We start from the raw sequence: 20,148 nt of genomic DNA, 5'->3' as shown, positions 1-20,148 counted from the left end.
CTTGTTCTCCAGATGTACTATCACGTTCATATTGCTGTTATCTCTTATACAAGCTTTGATCTGCTATCAAATGATAGCAGAAATCCATGAACTGTATACAAACCACTTTTCTATGGAGCTGATAATTAAAGGAACATTTTGTTAATATCACTGAAAGCGCATTGTAAAACCCAATGCATAAAAATTATCTGATAGTGAGATGGTGGTGAAGGACGCGTACAAAACTTGATAGCAGCAACAACACTGTATCATATAAATCTGTTTCAGGTGCTTTAAAAAACGTGAGCAAAGTTCAGTTCTTCACACAAAGTCCTCTCCACTAGCTGGAGCATATATTGTGCAATATCAACGTTCTCCCCTCCAAAGGTCAAAAGGCACTTGCACTTACACAATAGCTGAAGACTGAAAAGTGAGTCCAGGCAAATCAGCAGGAGCTGCTAAACTACGAATAGAATTAAGTCAATGTAATATGCCCTCAGAAATATAATAGTGTAAGTCTGGCTTTCAGTGACTCAGAGATCTAAAATGTACAGATTGAATGTTAAACCCATGCCTGCTGAGGAGCTAAGTCCAGGAGGGAAGACTCAGAAAACTCTCCCCGTGTCCAGCAGCAATGGCTGCTCTGCCACAGCTGCTCCTTGCCATCACCTACACACCTGGTTAGGGTCTTGGTGTGCCTTTCGGCCAAAACCCTTGCAGAAATCTCCCACTGGCAGCTATTTGGGCAATTCCTTTCGACCACAGCAGCATGTTCTGAACTGCCTGGGTGGCCACTTTGCCTTAGCTTGCCCCTTCTGTTGTGCAATGAAAGCATCACGTGTGCTGCCTAGCAAGGTCTTTCCCCTTGAAAATGGGAGGAAGGAGCTCCAGAGGTTTGAGCAGTACCTGGAGCCCTTCTTACAGACCTTTCTTGCAGTCTCTCCCACTTACTGATCTCATATTGGACCTTCTATTGGAGCTGAAAGTGTCAGTGGAACTAAGCATCCAGAAGGATTTATCTAATTTAAGCTTGTTGAAATCATTGCAGGGTTTCTTTTACTTGAAAGCAAAGAAAGACATACATATGTTTGAAATCCTTATTACCACAGTCAGTGAATATATTTTACCTCATAGTTATAAAAAAATCTCCCTTTATAGACAAATGAGTCATGAAGATAGAGAGAAAGACTTCACGTCTGTCTTAAAAGTGGTGGTTGAACTAACACGTATAATTAAAGACAAAGGCCAGTGAGCTAAAGAGAATAAAAATGAGTTACCAGCATAATATTTTTAGTCACACGTATTAACTTTAACTGGAACTGCCTCTATTTGTTTTGTTAGCATGAGTCATATATCTGAAACTATGTTGCTTTCACATCTTATGTTAAAAAAAACAACCACACACCCATGGGGATTCTAAAATTTTAAAGGCAACAACAATATTTTGTGATCGCCTAGTACAGAAAATGTTTATCGAGAGATTGCCTGGAACCTGCTGGTGCCACTCTAGTGGAATTAGCTATGGAATTATAAAGATATCTAAAAATCATTGCTTTCTTTCAGAAAAGCTTTGTACAGGAGAAGGCTGAGTCCTGAGAAAAAATGAGCTTATCGCACTTCACCTACTTCTTCCTGAAGCACTGTGTACATGTCTTTTAATACCAGGAAGCAAACTCTCCTTGATCTGCCTATGGTCATATGGAACAACCGCTTCTTTGTACCAGAGCTGTCTGGGCATATCTGACTTCTTCTGGTACATGGAGATTTTGGCTTTATTTCACCCACAGATGAAGTCTGCCCAATGCTCATTAATATTTTTCAAGATCTACTTCATATCAAAATATTCAACAATTTTGAGACTTACTTCATATCAAAATATTCAACAATTTTGAGACTTACACAAAGATGAGAGTTTGATGCTGTTGAAAGATCAACAACAATTTTAGTCAGACTGCACACTCATGCAGGGAAGTTACTTCAAAAATTTTTAATGAGGTAGTTCAGTTTCCTTCCCAAACTATCTTCTGAATTTTTGTACCCCATATGCCTACGAATTTGTATTATAAAACAAAATAAAGAGTTGGAAACATTTTACAAAACGAAATTATTGATAGTATCCTCGCACAGAAAAAAAATATCTACCTAAATCCTTAGTGGCTAAAAATACTTAAAATTTTATTCCACATTTCTGTGAAGTCAAAAAATCTTTTGGTGGCTTGAGGTAGTGAGACTTTATCCAGTGAGTATGTAACAGGTTTCTCTGAGGGAACAGAAAACTTCACTGTGTGTAGCTGAGGGCATTCTCCTTTAGGGCACAAGTCTCAGCTTGTATTTTGTTCTGTTCCTAGGTGTAGAGGAGCACTTTGAAATTTGGATTAATGTTTTAAATATATTCTAGTAGATTTACCTAGGGACATTAAAGTCATAGTAGTTGACCTTTTCCTCATGGCTTTAAGAAAACTCATTACATGCGGTTGCTTATTTTCCTTTCCTCATCTCCACTGGAAGTTTCCAGGCCCCTAAATGCAGGGCAATCACATGAACAATGCCTTCTGCATCTGGCACTGCGGAGGGGAACAAGGTCTCTGGAGCAATGCAGGGGATGGAAAGCTGAAGAGCAGAAACTCTGCCAGTGATGGAGGCTGGCTTGGAGCACCCTGCTCTCCGCATGCCCCTCCGTGTCCCACTGCCACCATCTTGCACTCGGATGGACATCGCACCAGAAAATCTGTTGGGTTGAGGGATTGGGAGACATGGGTCAAGGAGAGGGTGAGCACTGAATTTTTATTGCCTGTGTTTATATTTCAAAAGATTCCTGATTGTTATTACATGATAAAATGAACTAATCTAATGTTAATAGCCACGAGCAGCAATAATTTGCCTCAAGGTGCTTATTCATTGATTAGAATTTAGCACAGAGCCTGAAATGGAGATAGCCAGGAAGCATGAAGTCGCTGTAGTTGTTGAAAACATGCCAGTAAAAATGAACAGTCATGTATAAACATGTCACAGTCATCTTTGTGTATGAAAACATTTTTCATACTAGTGAAGACTGTTTCTATCAGACTGATGATTGTTTTCTGACCGTTTAGAACACACATCTAAGTAAAAAAGTGGATTTGAAAACCTAAGAATATACATCCTAGTCAATAAAAATGTCCATTAGTACTCTACAATACCATTCACAGCTTACTAATTTGGTTCTTACCAATTTTTACCAACCTGTCACACAATCTTTTTTACAAATCCCCTGCTGGAGTCATTTCAGTTGGTCTAAATACCTACTTATTCGATGGACCAGAGAGAAGCAGAGACATTGCATGAACATCCCCTAGGATGGTTCTGCTGGATCTGCTTTGGGCAGGAGACTGGATTGCCTCTTCCTTGCTATGTGGGAATATGTGTTTTCTCTCTTTCCACTTTCGTAAAACCCTTGGAGAGACTTTGATCTGGAGTCGTTTGTTTGGATTTTGTTTGTTTCAGAGGAAAGTGCTCTATAGCTTGAAACATTTTACAGAACAATATTTTCTTTTTTTTTTTTCTGCTCATGGTGTACAACATTGTGCATTTACATGTGCTACATTGCCTTTTATCATTTCCTTTACTGATAAGGTCCTTGGAAGAAAAATTCAACTCTGTAAACATTGTTAGCACTGTGAATTAATTGATGACCCCAAATTTAGCACAAGGTAGTCTAAAATACTGTTCCAAAGTAGAAAACTGTCCTTAGAAAATACAGTATCACCTACAGCTGAGGCTCGAAGTTGCTCCATACTGTGCACGCTGTTGCACAACAAAAGGACTCCCAACAGAACTATTGAGCCTGATGTTTGGAAGAGTTTGGTTTATTTTTCGCAGTTTCAGCTTAATGTTAGAACAGAGTAGTAACCATATAATCACCAGAATTAAAATGTTTATGAATGGAAATTTATGTGAATCAAGCTTTGCAAAAGGCTCTGATACTCTCCGGGAAGCTCATCTTTGTGCCTGCTAAGTGGAGTGCTAATCAACACAGATGACGAGTTAATGGCAAAAATTTCAGCTGGCGGTAACTCTTAAGATGGCATGTTCTAGGATATTTCAGATAAGCTCAGTTGATATTGTTAAAATACAAGAATTATGTGACTTTAGAGGTGGCTAAGTGGTGGTAATTATGATCTTAATAATGACAGTCTTCTACTGATAACGCATTCTTGCCTTACAGCATTTAGGTTCTCTCTATTTAGCTGTCAAAAGACATTCATAAAACAAATAAAGAACTAAAAAGTTGCACGGTATACATGAATGTGTAATAGACAATGGTTTTTATTTTGACAAACCAATTTTATTTTAATGCCAAGGATTTTCCCTATGTTTGTATTCCAATTTTAAGATGCATTGGCAAAATAAAGTTAACAGTGAAATCAAGACGGAATGAAAAACATCTGTGACTTCCACAATGATTATGACTGATTTTACTCAACTTTTGGGGTACTGGGCAGGTGCAAAATAACACATAATTGTGACTACTGATGACATGACCTGAGGAGTTTGACTTCCTTACGTCAGTAGTTGGTAACACTGAAAGCAAAACACTTGTAATGCAATAAAGAAATTAGTGATGACACTTATCTTTGGATATTTTTCTTCATGTTCTTTGACCAAGAAATTGATGCATTTTTGCCCATTCTTGGGACTACATGACAATTTATGTTGTTGATGACGCAGCTAAGTGGAAGTCTTGCTCTAGATGTTCCACTGTATTTCTCAGTAACTTTTGTGGTTTTTTCCTGGTAAATGCAAAAATCTATGTTAGTCCCGTGACTTTCTATACCTTCACATTAATGATCATGTGCATTCTGCAAGCTCAGCAAATTATTACTACAACTTATTCAGTGAACCAGACAGATTGCTAGGAAATAGTTTCAGCAACAGTGGCTTCCTATGCCAGCCCTTCAGAGTTGTCCCCTGTCTTTTTATAGTGCATAAGGAATAGGACTCATTGGCAAGCACTTCTTTATTATTTAACTCTCTGTTCTGAGCAACAATTAACTTCTTTCCAAATAAAAACTTATTTGCTTGGAATAAAATTTCCTTTACTGTAAAGTTTGCCATCTCTATTTTCTGTTCATTTCTGAACAAATTTCAAATTTCTCTTTGAAAACATGGTCATAACATTTAGGAAAGGAGGATCACTCTCAATATGACACATCATCTGCTTCCTTCCCTGCATCTCACGTTTTCAGCAAGTCCTCAGCAAATCCTGATGGAGCCAACTGAGAGGTTGACAAAATCTCCTTAATCATCTTCCATTGAGTTCATCCTGTTGTTCTCAAGAAAGGCTTCAGCATCTGCTTGGGTTCTGGTTTGTTTTGGGTTTTTTTTTAATCCTAGATGTCTGCGGATCTATATGAGTTGAGGCAGAATTATTTCGAGGTCTCTTATTTGCATCATACAGATGCTAAGGGCTTAGCAGTTATGCAGTTCTGACAGCCATTGCTACCCCTGGAGGCTGCTAATGCCTGAGATAATCTCTGGTAGCCCCTTAGATACTTTTTCAGTCTTTACCCTAAGGGTTGAGGCAACCATAATGTCTACAATTCACACTTTGATGTCATCCTTCATTGTTAGAGCTGCTCCAGGTAACACCACTTCAATCTCCATTGTTCTTTAACAAGTCTGTTGCAGCTCTTTTTTAGCACTAGAGATTTTTTTTTGGCAAGCTTACCTATTAGCAAGTTATCTAGATACACACAAGTTTCCTGTTGTTATCACAGAGGATGTTTTTCTTATTTTCCTCCAGACTTGGCTTCTGGATTATGAGGGAGGTGCTGCTTGGTGAAGTTTTTTAATCGTCAGATTCCCTGTGCCCTGCTTCATGGGGTCAGCAGAGCTGTGAGAGTGGATATTCTTATCATCCTCAAGAAGCAAAGATTTTTTTCCCCAACAAGCACGAATGGCTGTTGGTACTTTGCATTTTCTGTTTCAGAATACATATCACTTGCATAGTCTTGGACTGTCCCTTTTTTGCTCACTTTGCTCTGGCATGCAAGCAGCGGCAATCTCAGTGATAATGAATTTCTGTGTCAGTAGATGATCTCTTAGAGCAGTAGGGATCTTGTTCTTATTTGCTATAGCACCTGACACTTGTGTATCTGCAGCTAGTGCAACACAATTAGCACTGCACATCTGCTTTACTTTTTAGAGTACCTGTTTTTATTTTGGAAGAAGATCCGTTATTTTGTCTCTCGTACTTTCAATCCATGTGGAGCTTGATGATTTCATAGGTATTTCTGCCTTCAGTCACTGTTGTCATAGAATCATAGAATGGTTGGGTTGGAAGGCACCTTTAAAGGTCATGTAGTCCAACTCCCCTGCAATAAGCAGGGACACCTTCCACCAGATCAGGTTGCTCAGATCCCCATCCAACCTGACCTTGAATGTTTCCAGAGATGGGGCATCTATCAGCTCTCTGGGCAACCTGTTCCAGTGTTTCATCGCCCTCATCATAAAAAATTTCTTATATCTAGTCTGAATCTACCCTCCTTTAGCTCAAAACCATTAACCCTTGTCCTATTGCTACAGGCCCTAATAAAAAGTCTGTTCCTGTCTTTCTTATAAGGCCCCTTTAAGTACTAGAGGACTGTTATAAGGATTCCTCAGAGCCTTCTCTTCTCCAGGCTGAACAATTCCAACTCTCTCGGCCTATCCTCATAGGAGAGGTGTTCCGTCCCTCTGATCACTTTTGTGACCCTCCTCTGGACCTGCTCCAACAGGTCTATGTCTTGCTCATTTGGCACAATTAGCACAACCCAACAAGTCTTAATTTTTCCCACTGTAAGAAAGGCCAGGCATTTCTGAGGACACCAACTATGTAATGTTGCACTCTCATTCAGTTCTTTGATCATACCCAGGTATGGCGTATCATTGCAGAACTGGGCAACTATCAGAACTTACATCAATTTTTAACATAGAGTGGCACTGGGATTTTCTGTAGTTGTAAAGGTCTTCTGTGCTTACTTGAAAGGGGACAGACAGGCTCTCTGTTTTTTCTACTTAGCTTCACAGAGATGACATTTACACTTTGGCAATAAAAATCGTACGAGCTGTAAAACGCATGAAAAAATCACAACCATCATGTATTTCAGAGCCGTAACAGCAGAAGTACAAACAAAATTGGTATTTTGGCAACCAGTTATTATTTCAGGCGTTCTCTTCGGGAAACGACTTTCGTGCAAAGGTTAACCCTTCACTCCCTGGCTCACGGACCGAGTGCTATTTGATTCTAGTACAAGCTGAGGCTTGCATACTGTTGTAACCTGTGACGCAGTAGCTCCATGGATATCCTCCTCTCCCACACTCACTGCTAGCATCATTTCTAAATTTTAGTAAATAATAAAGGCTTCGTGAGCGCAGGCTGCTAGAGCTGTCGCATCCTGCCGCAGGGACGCTGTCACCCACCTGCCTCCAGCCCTTCTGGTGACCCCGCGATGGGCTGGCGCGAAACAGCGCCGGGCCCGACCCGGCCCCAGGCAAAACGTACACTGAGATGCAGCGTTTGGCTGCGGATTTCCCCCAGCGGTCTCCGCCGCCCTCCCGCTCCGCCGCAGCCTCTCACCGCCCCGTCGGGCCGGGCCGGGGCGCAGGGGCGAAGGCCTGAGGGGCGTGGCTAGTAAAGACCCCGCCCCCAGGCGGCGCCCATTGGCGGCGGCTGCGCGGGCTCCGCCCAGGGGCCGGCGGGAGGGCGGGGCGCTGTCCGCGCGCCAGAGCCGGGTCGGAGCCGTCGCCGCCGCCGCGGGAGGGCGGGATGGAGACAGCGGCCGGGACGGGGGGCAGCGACATGGCCGAGAAATACGACGTGGTCGTGATCGGGGGAGGCATCTCAGGTGGGTCCGGGGAGGGGAGCGGCGCGGCCACCGCGCATCCGCCGGCCTCCCCCGGGGCATCACCCCGGGAGCGGTCCCGGAGCCCGTCCGGCGCTGGGTACGGCGGGAGGCACCGGGGCCGGGGTTCTCCCGGCTGGGCAGCGCGGGGCCTGGGAGCGGCGAGTCCGGGTGTGGCTCTTCCCCATAGCTGGCCTTAAGGATTGGGCGATGGTTAACGAGAGTGTCAGATCTTCAGGGGCTTCAGATACACTTGGGAGAAAAATGGGGGAAAAATATCCAGATCGTTATTTTCAGACGTATTCGCTTCTTCTTGCATTGATTTGTACTTCGTGCTTATCAGAAGACAGGCTGTAGGAAAACTGACTTTATAATGCCTACAGGTGCAGGAGAATGCAGAGATAGAGGATTTTTGCATCACAGAAATACGGTCTTTTTAAGTTGGGTTTTTTAGGTTGCCCTTGCAGGGCTGATGCTTGTAGTCTTTTGATAAATAGTGCAGTGGGAATATCTGTAAAAACAGGTTAGGTTTTGTTACTATGAGAAGAGCTGTACTACAGATAGCCAGATTCCTCCAGTGCGATGGACTCTTCACACTTTGCTAGGAAATACTTCCCAAAATACTCTTCAGATCTACTTTAACACTGGCAAGTGCATTGTGGCCCCTGATCCTCATGCTTTAAAAAAAAAAAAAAAAAAGTAATTGTGGCACCTGATGGTACCTAAGATCAGAATGTTGCTATGTTGGAGAAAATCTGTGTTTGGTTTGTCCATTGGATAACTATTGTGTTAGCAGCTTTGGCCGTGTTTCAGTTTTCAGGGAGTCTTTACTTCACTAATGATTCAGAAAAGGTGAGTTCTGTGACTGAGTGACTTCAGTGATACTATAACCATTATTTCTATAGGTAAAATTAGTTGTTATTAGAATGGAGGAGGAGTCAGAGGCTTTCCTTTTTTTAATCTGCAATGAATTAATGCACGAAACAGCAAATTGTTTACTTAATTACATTATTTCATTTGCTAAACCAGCAGTAATTGTTTAAATAATTATTTGTAACAAAGTAATTATGTAAATAATCCGTGGTGTCATCAAACAGACCTAGTTTTGCTTGCTTTTTAGTTTTACCAGGTGCCTGGGCATTTTCCTGCTGGCAGGAGTCATTTGATCTTCATCCTTAAGGTTCCTTCATCCTAAGATAATGCACAGAGTGCATTTAGGGAATTACCACCTGTACTGTGTGCAACTGATGGTGACGTGGTCTTAGTATGGTTTTTAGGGCTCTGAGAAGCTCTTCTTCCCTTAAGGATCCCTTGATCCTCTGACTTTCCAACCTGTAGCAGTGTTTTGGAAAATGCATCGAGCATTTCTAAGTTGTATTTTGCCTCACTGGTACAAGAATCAGTAAGTTACTTCAGAACACTTATGCCTTGGACTAAAGCCTGGTGTGCAGTCTGAAATGGAGCCCAGCAGGAAATTTCAAGGCGTTACAGTCCTTGAAAATTCATCAGCGGCATTAGGAAGACAAGTAAATATGTCACAACACTGTTGGGGTACGGGGATGTTTGTCTTGCCAATGGAAACGCTTATGTCATGCCAGTGGCATAGAAATTGCTGTTTGCCTGTTACAAATTAGAATTGGCATCATTTTAAGAAAGCAGCCTTATGAAAATGAATGCTTTATTTCATAATTAATCCATCTTTATAATTCCTATCAGCTCTTGGTTGTTTTTTTTTTTTTCACACAGCTGCTCTGTCACTACCATTCCTGTACCAGTGTACCTACACCTCAGTTCTGTGAGGGGTTAGACAGTGCTGCTTTCTAGTCTTAAAAAAAAAAAAAAAGTGATCTGTATCTAGAATTTTGGTTCTGTTGAGATAAATAGTAAAACATGTTCCAGTATAGACAGGCTTTCACCCTCTACATCTCTCTGACTCCAGTCTTGACTTGCTACTGCTTATTTCTCTGAAGATACGTTTGCAATTGCCAGTTCTGATAAGATTGCTGTCTTCTCTCCTACTATATCTTAAATAGCCATTACCTGATGCTTGCAAGAAAGGATAGGAAACTTTGGGATAAACTAGTTCTTTACTAGAAATACAGGAAATGTATATCAGGTATAAGCAAGCTGCTTGTTATATTAACTGAGCTTCCCAGGAGTGAGATTGTGGCTTTTAAAAATATTTGTAAAATATTTGCAAAACTAAGCTCAAATCCTGACTGGTACCTCGGGAGATATCTATTCCTCCAAGTAAACCATGATCTTGAGAGCCAGTTTCTGTACAACATAGGGCACACTTCTTGTCCGTGCTCCTGGCCTCTCTATGCACACATCTGTACGTGGTCATTCACGGGGACACAGAATCCACTCTGCCTGTAGGAAGCTGCGAACTAGGGATGGAGGGAGCTTCTGCAAAGAGTGCGTCACAGTCGGGAAGCTCTTGGAAGATGAACTCGGCTCTGGTGGCCTCTACCGCTGAGATTTTCCTGCTGTACCCTATGGAATCATGTTCAAACTGTCCAGTCTGCATCAGCTAGTATGTTCGGACCCCTACAGAGAGGGAGCTGTGGAGCTTGGGCTGGATTCCTCTTTTCACATGGGCGTGCATGATAAAAATGTGGATGGTGGCCAGGAAAGGCCCCAGGCACATGTTTGTATCATTCTTAATGAACAGTGTCCCCTGTAATACAGTTAATGTTAATTATAATATTTTATACTCAAGCATATTAAATAAACTGATGCCTCAAGTTAAAGACTTTCCTCATACCCACAAGGAGTTCTTATTAGTGTGCCTTGAATATTGCTCCCGTTTTCTATTTATAGGGTTTTTCTACTGAACTGAAGAGGGTGTTCTGGTTTGGATTGATTTTGACCTTTTTCTTGTGCCTTTTGGTTCAGGCTATGTAATCTCATTTGTTAAACACAGCAAGCTGACAGCACGTGATGTGCCGTGGATGCGTGTTTGGTTAATCGGTAGGATCGTAACCCTGACATCCCATGAGAGAGCCCTCTGACTCTTGAGTTAAGGGGCTGCACTAATTGAGGACTGGGAGATTGTCATCCTCTGTGTGGACTAACTACTATATTGACAGCTTCCAGAAATTGTCTCTTTTATGCAACAAGTCACTGTCATACCTCTCCTGACACTTTGTCCCCATCCCAGCTGCATTACCTGCTCCACAAGCTAAGGCCACAATTACAGGCAAATTCAGATTTTGGCTCCTTAGCCCTAGCATGGAGCATGCACAGTTGCTCTGAGATACAAGATGGGTTCTGAGGAGGGCCAGGAGGCTCAATCACTGCTCGTTAATGGACAGCATTAAGTGCTTGGAGAGTTTTGACAGAAACCTCACATATTTCAGCTTTTCAGATCTAAAAAATGGCTGCTGCCTCCATGTGACTTGCAATTCCTCAAAACTTTCTAACTGACCTTATTGGGGCATATTTTCACATTGATAGCAAAATGCGCTATGTTGACTCAAAGGCTACCTCCTTGCCAAATTTCAAGTTGCTGCCAGAACTTCCAAAATAGGAAAGGAAAAAAAAAAAAAAGCCATCAGTTTTCAAAATCAAGGAAGAATATTTGTTTCCTGGAGGTTTAGACATAGCCAGCCAATTTTGTCCCAAGATTTTCCAGCAAAAAATACTCAGCCTGAAAAACAGACTTTGAAAATTCAAGCTTAAATAGTTTGAAATTTGCCAAAAAAGAGCATAAGCAAAACACCTCAACTTTTTCAGTGGGAAGTATGGGAGTACATTTGTATGCCAGCCTGAACTTACATATGAATTTTGGACACTGGAAGGTCCACTTTGTCAAAAGAAGGCATAGAGAATTAAGAATGTTTGCCTACATAATGCAAACCAGAGAATCATCAGATATGGAGAAGTATGTCCAGAGGCGGGCAAGTCCAAGAGAACTTGTACACAAATATCTTTTGGAAGAAATTTCAGGACATCGTGTTACAAGAGCAAAGCATAAGGGAAACACAGCCATAATGGAAACTTGCACTGAAGATTATCATTCTCTGACATGGAAAGTTCTTATTTCCAAATAAAACCACATTTGCTCCTAGCTCGAAACACGGAGATCTCATGGCTCAGCAGAACGGCTGCTTAGGTTTGTCAGCCGTGTGCAGGAAACAGCACTGTTTTCTATTGCACTTATGGAGGAGGCCAAGGGCCACAAATTGTAGGAGAAGCTGGGATGTAAAAATAGTAGTAATTAGTCTTTATATTGAAATAAAACATATGATACACTATTAAGGCTTTTTTTTTTTTTCCCTCTCCATGGAGGAGCGCTATGCGTTGGCATCTCCTGCGCCATGGTGCGTGATTGACAACCTTACCACTTGAGCTGCCTACGCGTTGGCTGTGGTCTCTGAGTGAAAGACTGAATAATGAGGAAATGCAGATTTTCCTTGCTTGCTATAATGGCAGCACAACGTATGTTGTATACTGCTCTGTTTGTTTTGACAGCATGCCAAGCTGCTGGTGGGTGGTAGTGTCAGATAAACTGTCAAATACAGAGTTACTGGAGGAAGATATAATCAGTCCCACCTGTGTAAATCTGGAGTAGTTTTCAGTAGTTTTTTTTTTTCTAGTATTACTTCTAAATTTACCCAGAATTTGACCTGTAGAAGTGTAAGAGCTGGTTCCTAAAATGTATCCTGTGTTTATCTCTTTACATTTGCCCTGTGCTGGGCTCCGGCCACCTGGTTCCTTCCCACTCGCTTTCTGGATCCAACAGGAAAACTGATAATCGGTGATAATATTGTCACTTGGTACCATAAATTCCTAAAGGCCATTTTTTGAGATGCAGAAATAAATAGCAATGTTTCACAGAGCTCTCTGTTCCCCATGTACCACTAGCAAGCTGACTGCCATTATGAGAATAATTTACAGCAGAAGCAAAACAATCAGACCCTCGTATAAAGTGTGATGGATGTTATGTACAATGCTCACAAATAAGCAGAAATAGTAGTTTCCATTTGCTGCCTTCTTCATAACGTGTTCTAATATTTTGCTACTAAAAATGCAAAACCTTTTGACCACGCCATGACGGTGGGGCATGGCTTTTGGTTAAGACACTCCTTTGTGTTATGCTCAGTGCTAGATTTGGCCAAAATATGGTTGTGATGTGTTCATTATATAACCAGATGTAGAAATATTATTATTTTCTTCATCTTTCATCATGGTCTTCGTGTGGCTTTCTATGGTAAATACATCATTTATAAGCATTGTGTAACCCAGGAGGTAACCTGAGTGGTCACAGCTGGTTCTGCTTCTGAATGAAGAATATGTCAGGTTTGTTTCTGGCAAAACCAAAATGTACACCAGCATGATTCATAGGTTGGCAAATTCAGAGCTCCTAAGACAGCACTGTAAACCCATGGTTCATTCTTGATGAGTGGATTTTGCACCATGCCTCAGGCTTAGGTGAAAGGTGTTGAAAGGTGGGAAAGAGTCTTCCTGTTAGCTAGATGGGTCTGAGGTCTCGAAGAATGTTATTCACTCCAGTGAGCAAAAGAAATAGCCAAGAAGTCAGGACAGATCTCTAAATATCCTAGCATAACAAAAACAGGCATGGGACAGGCATTATGTCTTTCCAGGAATACCAATGCTGATGTTCTTGATATTTGTCATAATGACATTGAACATAGTTTTGCAGCAACAGTTTTTCACATACGTATTTAGCTGAACATCATTGATTAACTCACAGGGATTTATTCTGCATACTGACCAAACCAATGATCAATAGTTAAAAAATGTATATAATTACCTTAGATGTTTCCATTAACTAGATGGTATCAAACCGTTGTCATCTTAACTGATGCTATTAATTTTGTTATGTAAGGAGAAGGTAGATGCAGCATTTCTAACCCCATGCTTATACTAGTTAACTTTATTTTGGGGGGAGGGTGTTATCCTGGGGAAGAGATGTTTACTGCAACGGGCTTTGGACTTGAAAATCCCAGTGGGTGCGTATGGAGGAGTGGATTCATCCTCGGGATACAATTCCCTCTTCCTGCCCACTGTGTTTCTGTTAACGCTGTCCATGAGAATCGGGCTTTGTACCCTTCAGAACAAGGCTTGCATCTGTTGAAAGTGTTTAGACAGTAGTGCCATTGAAACCAGTCAGAGTGGCTGGGTCTCAGTTGGACAATGTCCTCTATAATAGAAAATATTTATTATCTTTTGGTTGAAATCTTTGATGAAACAAAAATTTTTATTATTGTTGTTGTCAAAGGGGGAAGAAAGAATTGATGAAAAAGAAATGAAAAACATTTACCTGAAAATGACAAAATAAATAAATGGAACCTCATTCACAGTATCAAGTATTCTACAACAAGGATTGTGAAAGAATGTATGGAAAGCTAAAATACAGTTTCTGACAAACAGAAAGTTAGTGAGTTTAAACTGTATTAGGCAACATTGAAGAAGAAATGAATGTAGACTTGTGATCTGCACTGTATATTGTTGCTGTTTTGTGCAAATTTAAGGGACTGTAGTTTAATTAATAAGGGTGGTGGGTTTTTTTTTTCATTTCAGTGGCAGTTTTAAATCTTCGAATCCTTAATCTGTGAAAGAAAACAGTTCTTTCATTCTCAGCCTTCTATATGTTGTTGACCATCAGTGTTTCCTGTGGTCAGTCTGATGTAATTTAGTATATTTTAACTATATTTTAAAACTTATTTAAATACCATGGTGTGCAAAAAAAATTCCAGTGAAAAGAAAATTGAGGAGGAGGGAGAAGGACAAGAAAGAGGTGAGGAAGGGAGATTTTACCCTACGGTCACAGCAGAAATGTTTTGCATCTCTTATTGACAGGTTCATGTTTACTTGGCAAAGAGACTTCTAGCTGAATAATGAGAGCTGATTCTAAGGTCACCATTGCCAGATTTAATTACTCAATTGTGTTTGGAAAAAGTTAAGTTTTCCGTCAGTGAAACAGTAAAAATAATCACAGCATTAGCATGCCATTAGAGTGGAACTTCAATGAAGATATATTGGCAATCGTCTTACTTTATTGATGTGTATTAGAATAATGAGTGAAAAAGTTTTGAAATTATTCCCCTGCTTAAGATCAGAAAAATGTAGAGATTTTCCAGAAAGACTTTTTCCATATGTTATTCAAAGCCTGCCAGAACACTGTAGCAGTTAGCCGTCTTTCACACAATGTAATTATCCCACTCTATGTGGGATAACGCATGGATTAACAAGGATTTTACAAAGGAATGTTGTATTAGTTTGGTTTTGGTAAACTTTCAGCCTGATAGTGGATCCATAAAAGGCAAATGCACATTGTCAAAGAAGCTAGCGAGTAGGCAACCAATGCATCTAGAAAACCAGTAGACAGTTACCTTTTCAAGAGTAACTTTCTCTGCCTTTGTTTCAGTATGCTCAATATGGCACATACATAGCGGCCTCAGTTTGAAAGGTTGAAAGGTTAAAAGGTTAATGGTCATCACTCCCTTGCACTGCCCTTGCATGTTTTGGAGATGTTCAGCGTACATCATGTAAGGATTGCTGTCTCTGGGAAAGATGCTGGTGATTTTTGCTTCCAATCACAGTGTATCAGTGAATCTGTTTGATGTTGTAGATTTACAGAGCCTGGATTTTGAACAGCAGAATTACTGTACTATGACTACAGAATTACTATCACATTTCCAATAAAATAACTTTTTAAAAACTCCCACCATTTGTGTTACAGAACTCATATCTGCTCATATGTCCAATATCAACCCCAGTCAGTATTGAGGCAACTTGGAATTATTCTTACAAACACTACCCTTATAAAGGTTTCACTACAAAATAGGGAAACATTTCCCATATTACAGGGCTCATTTGGGAATCAAGCTCAGGTCTCTTAAGTCTCAGAATTGTGCACTACCTGTGGAGTTGAACCTTTCTCTCCTACAAGGTAAAGACATGCTTTGTTGTATTTTCCATCAGGCTACATATAAAATTCAGTGTTGTTCAGCATTTCTGCGTTTCAGCCTTGGTGTATGACTGGTAGTCTGCAGATTGGCATAAATTCATCGTAGTTTCTTTTTTCAAAATTTTTTTTAAACTATATATCCAGTGTTTCGATGCACTTGAAACTACTTTGCTTGATAGGATTATGACAATTTTCTGGAATAAAAGCAGCAGCAGTATTATCTGTGGCAGCAGCGATTTTGAATCCTTAATAGCACTGCAAAATCAATAGGAATAGAGCTTCCCTGCATGGCATCTTCAGATAGAGGGAGCTTGGTGTGAAATTGCCATAGAAACCCTCGTGGAGGATGTATAAGTCATCCCACCTTGTTTATTCTCATCTAATAACAAGCGAATTTCTACAGCCAGATACTTCAAATGAGGCATGGTTTTGGCAGACTCCTTTCATCATTCTGAGGCGAGTAGTGTATTTCTAATTCATAGAAAAGAGAGGTCACAGCCCGGTGCTCGGTGCATCCCGGCATGGCGTGCTCGCAGGACGCTGTGGATATCCACAATATCCCAGGACGTTGTGGCTGGTGTCTGAGGCCACGCATGGTGGAGGATCGTGACTTTAGGGCAGTGCTCGCGTTGCGGGAGGCCCTTGTGGTGTGGAAGTCCTGCCCTCCCCCTTGGCAGCTCCAGAAAGGTGCACGATGTCCTCTGGGGAGGTAGTGGAGATGTCAGAGAGGAGGTGAGAGGGTAGTTCTGTGGAGCCTGAGGGGTGCGGAGCAGGTAGAGATGGGGCAAGCAGCTGTGAAGGAGTTCTCTCTCTCATTCTTACCCCATTGATCAAACAGAAATGAACAGTCGCTCTCTGGTGTCCAGTCCTGTAGAGAGTACTTGAAGAGCGACAAAAGTCTTGAAAATTCAAGTTATTGAGAAAATAAAGGGAAAGTATGCAATCTGTTTAGAGGTTAATTGCGTATCAAAATCACGTGGGCTGCAAGACCTGTGGGATGCTTAAGACATATCTGGGGAAGCACCCATATATATTCGATCACACCATAGCAGAGCTGAAGAGTTGGGTTCCATAGACAGCAACATAGAGATATCTTGTGTATGAGTCTTGTTGCTAGTCCTCCATTTTGAAAGAAAACTGTTCCCGTGCTTTAAGCAAATAAATGCATAATAACACTCCTTAACCAATGTGTTTTGCATTGTTTTTATTTCTGAGTTGGGTCCGCTCCCAGTTGCCAGTAGGTCATCACTGTCCCCATGTATCTCTTGCCCTTGCCCAACCTATGTAGCTGTGAAGCCTTTTGGTTTTTTGGATCAGTGTCTAAGGTGACACTTGAGTTAACAAAAATGAAACTAAAAACCTGTAAGGCTGGAGTGTGAGAAGTACAGTTTAACAAGCAAACAGGTCAGAGAACCTCCGTCATATTACCACATGTTCTTCATCCTTTGGTAATGCTTGATTTCATAGAATCATAGAATCATAGAATGGTTAGGGTTGGAAGGGACCTTAAAGATCATCTAGTTCCAACCCCGTTGCCATGGGCAGGGAAACCCTCCACTACACCAGGTTGCTCAAAGCCTCATCCAACCTGGCCTTGAACACTTCCAGGGATGGGGCATCCACAACTTCTCTGGGCAACCTGTTCCACTGCCTCACCACCCTCAGAGGGAAAAATTTCTTTCTTATATCTAACCTAAATCTGCCGTCTTTCAGTTTAAATCCATTGCCCCTTGTCCTATCACTACACACCCTTGTAAAAAGTCCCTCTCCAGCTTTCCTGTAGGCCCCCTTTAGGTACTGGAAAGCTGCTATAAGATCACCCCAGAGCCTTCTCTTCTCCAGGCTGAACAGCCCCAACTCTCTCAGCCTGTCTTCATAGCAGAGGTGCTCCAGCCCTCTAATCATCTTCGTGGCCCTCCTCTGGACCCACTCCAGTAGCTCCATGTCCTTCTTGTATTGGGGACTCCAGAGCTGAACACAGCATTCCAGGTGGGGTCTCACGAGAGTTGAGTATAGGGGCAGAATCACTTCCCTCGACCTGCTGGCCACACTTCTTTTGATACAGCCCAGGATACGGTTGGCAATATACGATTTGCATATATTGTATACTTAAGCTGTAAACCAGTAGTAAGCTTATCTTCCAACCCAGTCCAGTGCAACCATTATTCTTCTTAAACAGCTGTGGCATGAACATAGCTATAGTAAACAGCATGAAATGATGGTCTTAGGCTCTGAGAATTTGCATACTTTTTTTTTCACTGCTTCATTTCCATAGGGTAATGCATGAATGCACTGTGCATTTTTTGAAGAGTTTTATATCTACAGTAAACTTTCTTACAAAAGAATGACCTACTCATGGCCGAGTGTCTAGTGGTATTTATGCAGAATAGAGGAATTCAACCTTTTATTTTATGCATGTAGCAAATCCACTTTTTGTGACAAAATCCACTATGTATTTTGAAAAATAATTTTTCCTCATATAAAAAATACAAATATTTGTAAGAAAATACTGCAGTTTGTGTTCCCAACATTATAAACTTATGTCTTCTATGTTTATGTTAAGGAAGAAGAGAACACCATCACCCAAAGGATTAACTGTAAAAAAATTGTAAAATTTTCTCTATAGACTTTCATACAAGAAAAAAATGATCAAAAACTACTGAAAAAATTAGATCCATTTATAAGGTGTTCACTCCACTGACAAATGTCTTGCATTTTTGAAAATTAGAATATTAAATAGATGGAAGAATCAAGTTTACTTCTGCTCCAGCAGCAATCTAAAGAATATGGTGCAAGGATGTAAAGTTATTTTTAGATGAGTATGGAAATTGTATATATAGTTTTTGTCAATGTAAGACATTTGAACTTCCTCAGTTCTGGTTTCGAGTGAATGGTGTTCAACTTCCCCATTAAAAGATTATGTGCACAGAAGTTTATGGGCTGTTCTGTATTGTCCTCAGACTAAATGAGTACACTTAATGCTGCCTAGAACGATTTCTCTCCTCTAGTCTTTTCAGACGTGCATTCTTTGTAGGCTCACAAACAGTTGCTTTTAATCACATTTGGAGGTAGTGTAATAAACATGAATATAATATTATTATTCCTTACTGCGGGGTATCTTGGAAGTTCTGATCAATAAGGCTGGCTTTCGTATACTTAAGGAGGGGAAACAACTCCAAAGAAACAATGCTTCAGTGCCAAATCGGCCTGCAGGGCAACGGGATAATCTGATTTCCCAAACTCATGATTGCTTTTTACAATTTCAGGTTGCATCTGTCAAAAGCAAAGAGGACTCCTGTCCTATTGAATTTTCAGTTGTCTCTAGTGCCTCCATCACAAAGTCCCATAATTAGATGATTTTTGCTAAGACCATAATTCCTTTTAGAAAGCATCTACATACAGCCTGTTTGATTGCCATGGTCAAACTCCATTGCTTAAAATGAATCTTGACAGTGAGGCAGACTTTCTTTCTGCATATGAATGAGGACAATGGATAGCAATAGTGTGGAGAGTTGATGAGTGAGAGAAGTTGGAAGCCTATCTTGATGGAACATGCCTATTTAGTATATTATTATTTCTATCACTCTAGCACTGCAAGCCCCACGAGCTGGGTTCTGCCTTTCTATACACTGCACAAATGAAGAGTAAGATGTGTGTCCGTTAGCAATTGAGATTTTACTGGTTTTAAAATGCAAAATGCTATCCTGAAGGAGGAAACTTCAGTCTGTGAATGCCATTTATGGAGATGGTTATAACATGCAACTGAGCAGCAGCCACAACATGAAAAGTTTCTGACTTCTCTCAGGAATTTTTGAAAACAGTATTGAAATCTCTGACCTTGAAGCTTTGGTTCAGTTTTTGACCATTAACATGGCTGATCGCTGCCACTTGCTTTAAAGCACTTTCTCTTTTTCTGGTAGGTTTGTCGGCTGCCAAATTGCTGTCTGAGTCTGGGGTCAGCGTGGTGGTTCTTGAGGCCCGGGACAGAGTTGGAGGAAGGACATTCACTATCAGGGTAAGTGCTTCATGAGGTGCTGGACTCTCACGTGTGCTGGTCTACGAGGTGGCAAATTTGACTCCTATCTTCAAGAAGAGCAAGAAGGAGGACCCAGGGAACTGTAGTCCGGTCAGCCTCAACTCAATCCCTGGGAAGGTGATAGAGCAACTAATCCTGGACACCATTTCCAGGCACATGAAGAACAAGAAAGTAATCAGTCAGCATGAATTCACCAAGAGGAAGTCATGTTTAACCAACCTGATAACCTCCTATGATGAAATGATTGGCTTGGTAGATGAGGGAAGAACAGTGGGTGTTTACCTAGACTTCAGTAGTTCAACATTGTCTCACATAAGATCCTCATAGACAAG

At 41.1% G+C, this 20,148-nt stretch overlaps 1 protein-coding gene across 1 annotated transcript in view; it reads left to right on the top strand.

The window, feature by feature from the left end:
- The first annotated feature begins 7,798 nt into the window (after window positions 1–7,798).
- LOC104382191 (amine oxidase [flavin-containing] A) overlaps window positions 7,799–20,148 on the top strand; it is a 39,855-nt gene continuing 27,505 nt past the window's right edge. Inside the window, exons 1-2 of the mRNA XM_086615419.1 lie at window positions 7,799–8,012; window positions 19,701–19,795. Of these exons, the coding sequence (XP_086471545.1) occupies window positions 7,799–8,012; window positions 19,701–19,795 (309 nt within the window). The remainder of the gene's footprint in view (window positions 8,013–19,700; window positions 19,796–20,148) is intronic.

Source organism: Tauraco erythrolophus, chromosome 1, assembly GCF_009769465.1.
Source record: "Tauraco erythrolophus isolate bTauEry1 chromosome 1, bTauEry1.pri, whole genome shotgun sequence".
Lineage (NCBI taxonomy): Eukaryota > Metazoa > Chordata > Aves > Musophagiformes > Musophagidae > Tauraco > Tauraco erythrolophus.
Note: the sequence above shows the minus strand (reverse complement) of the source record. Positions and strands in the feature narration are given on the sequence as shown.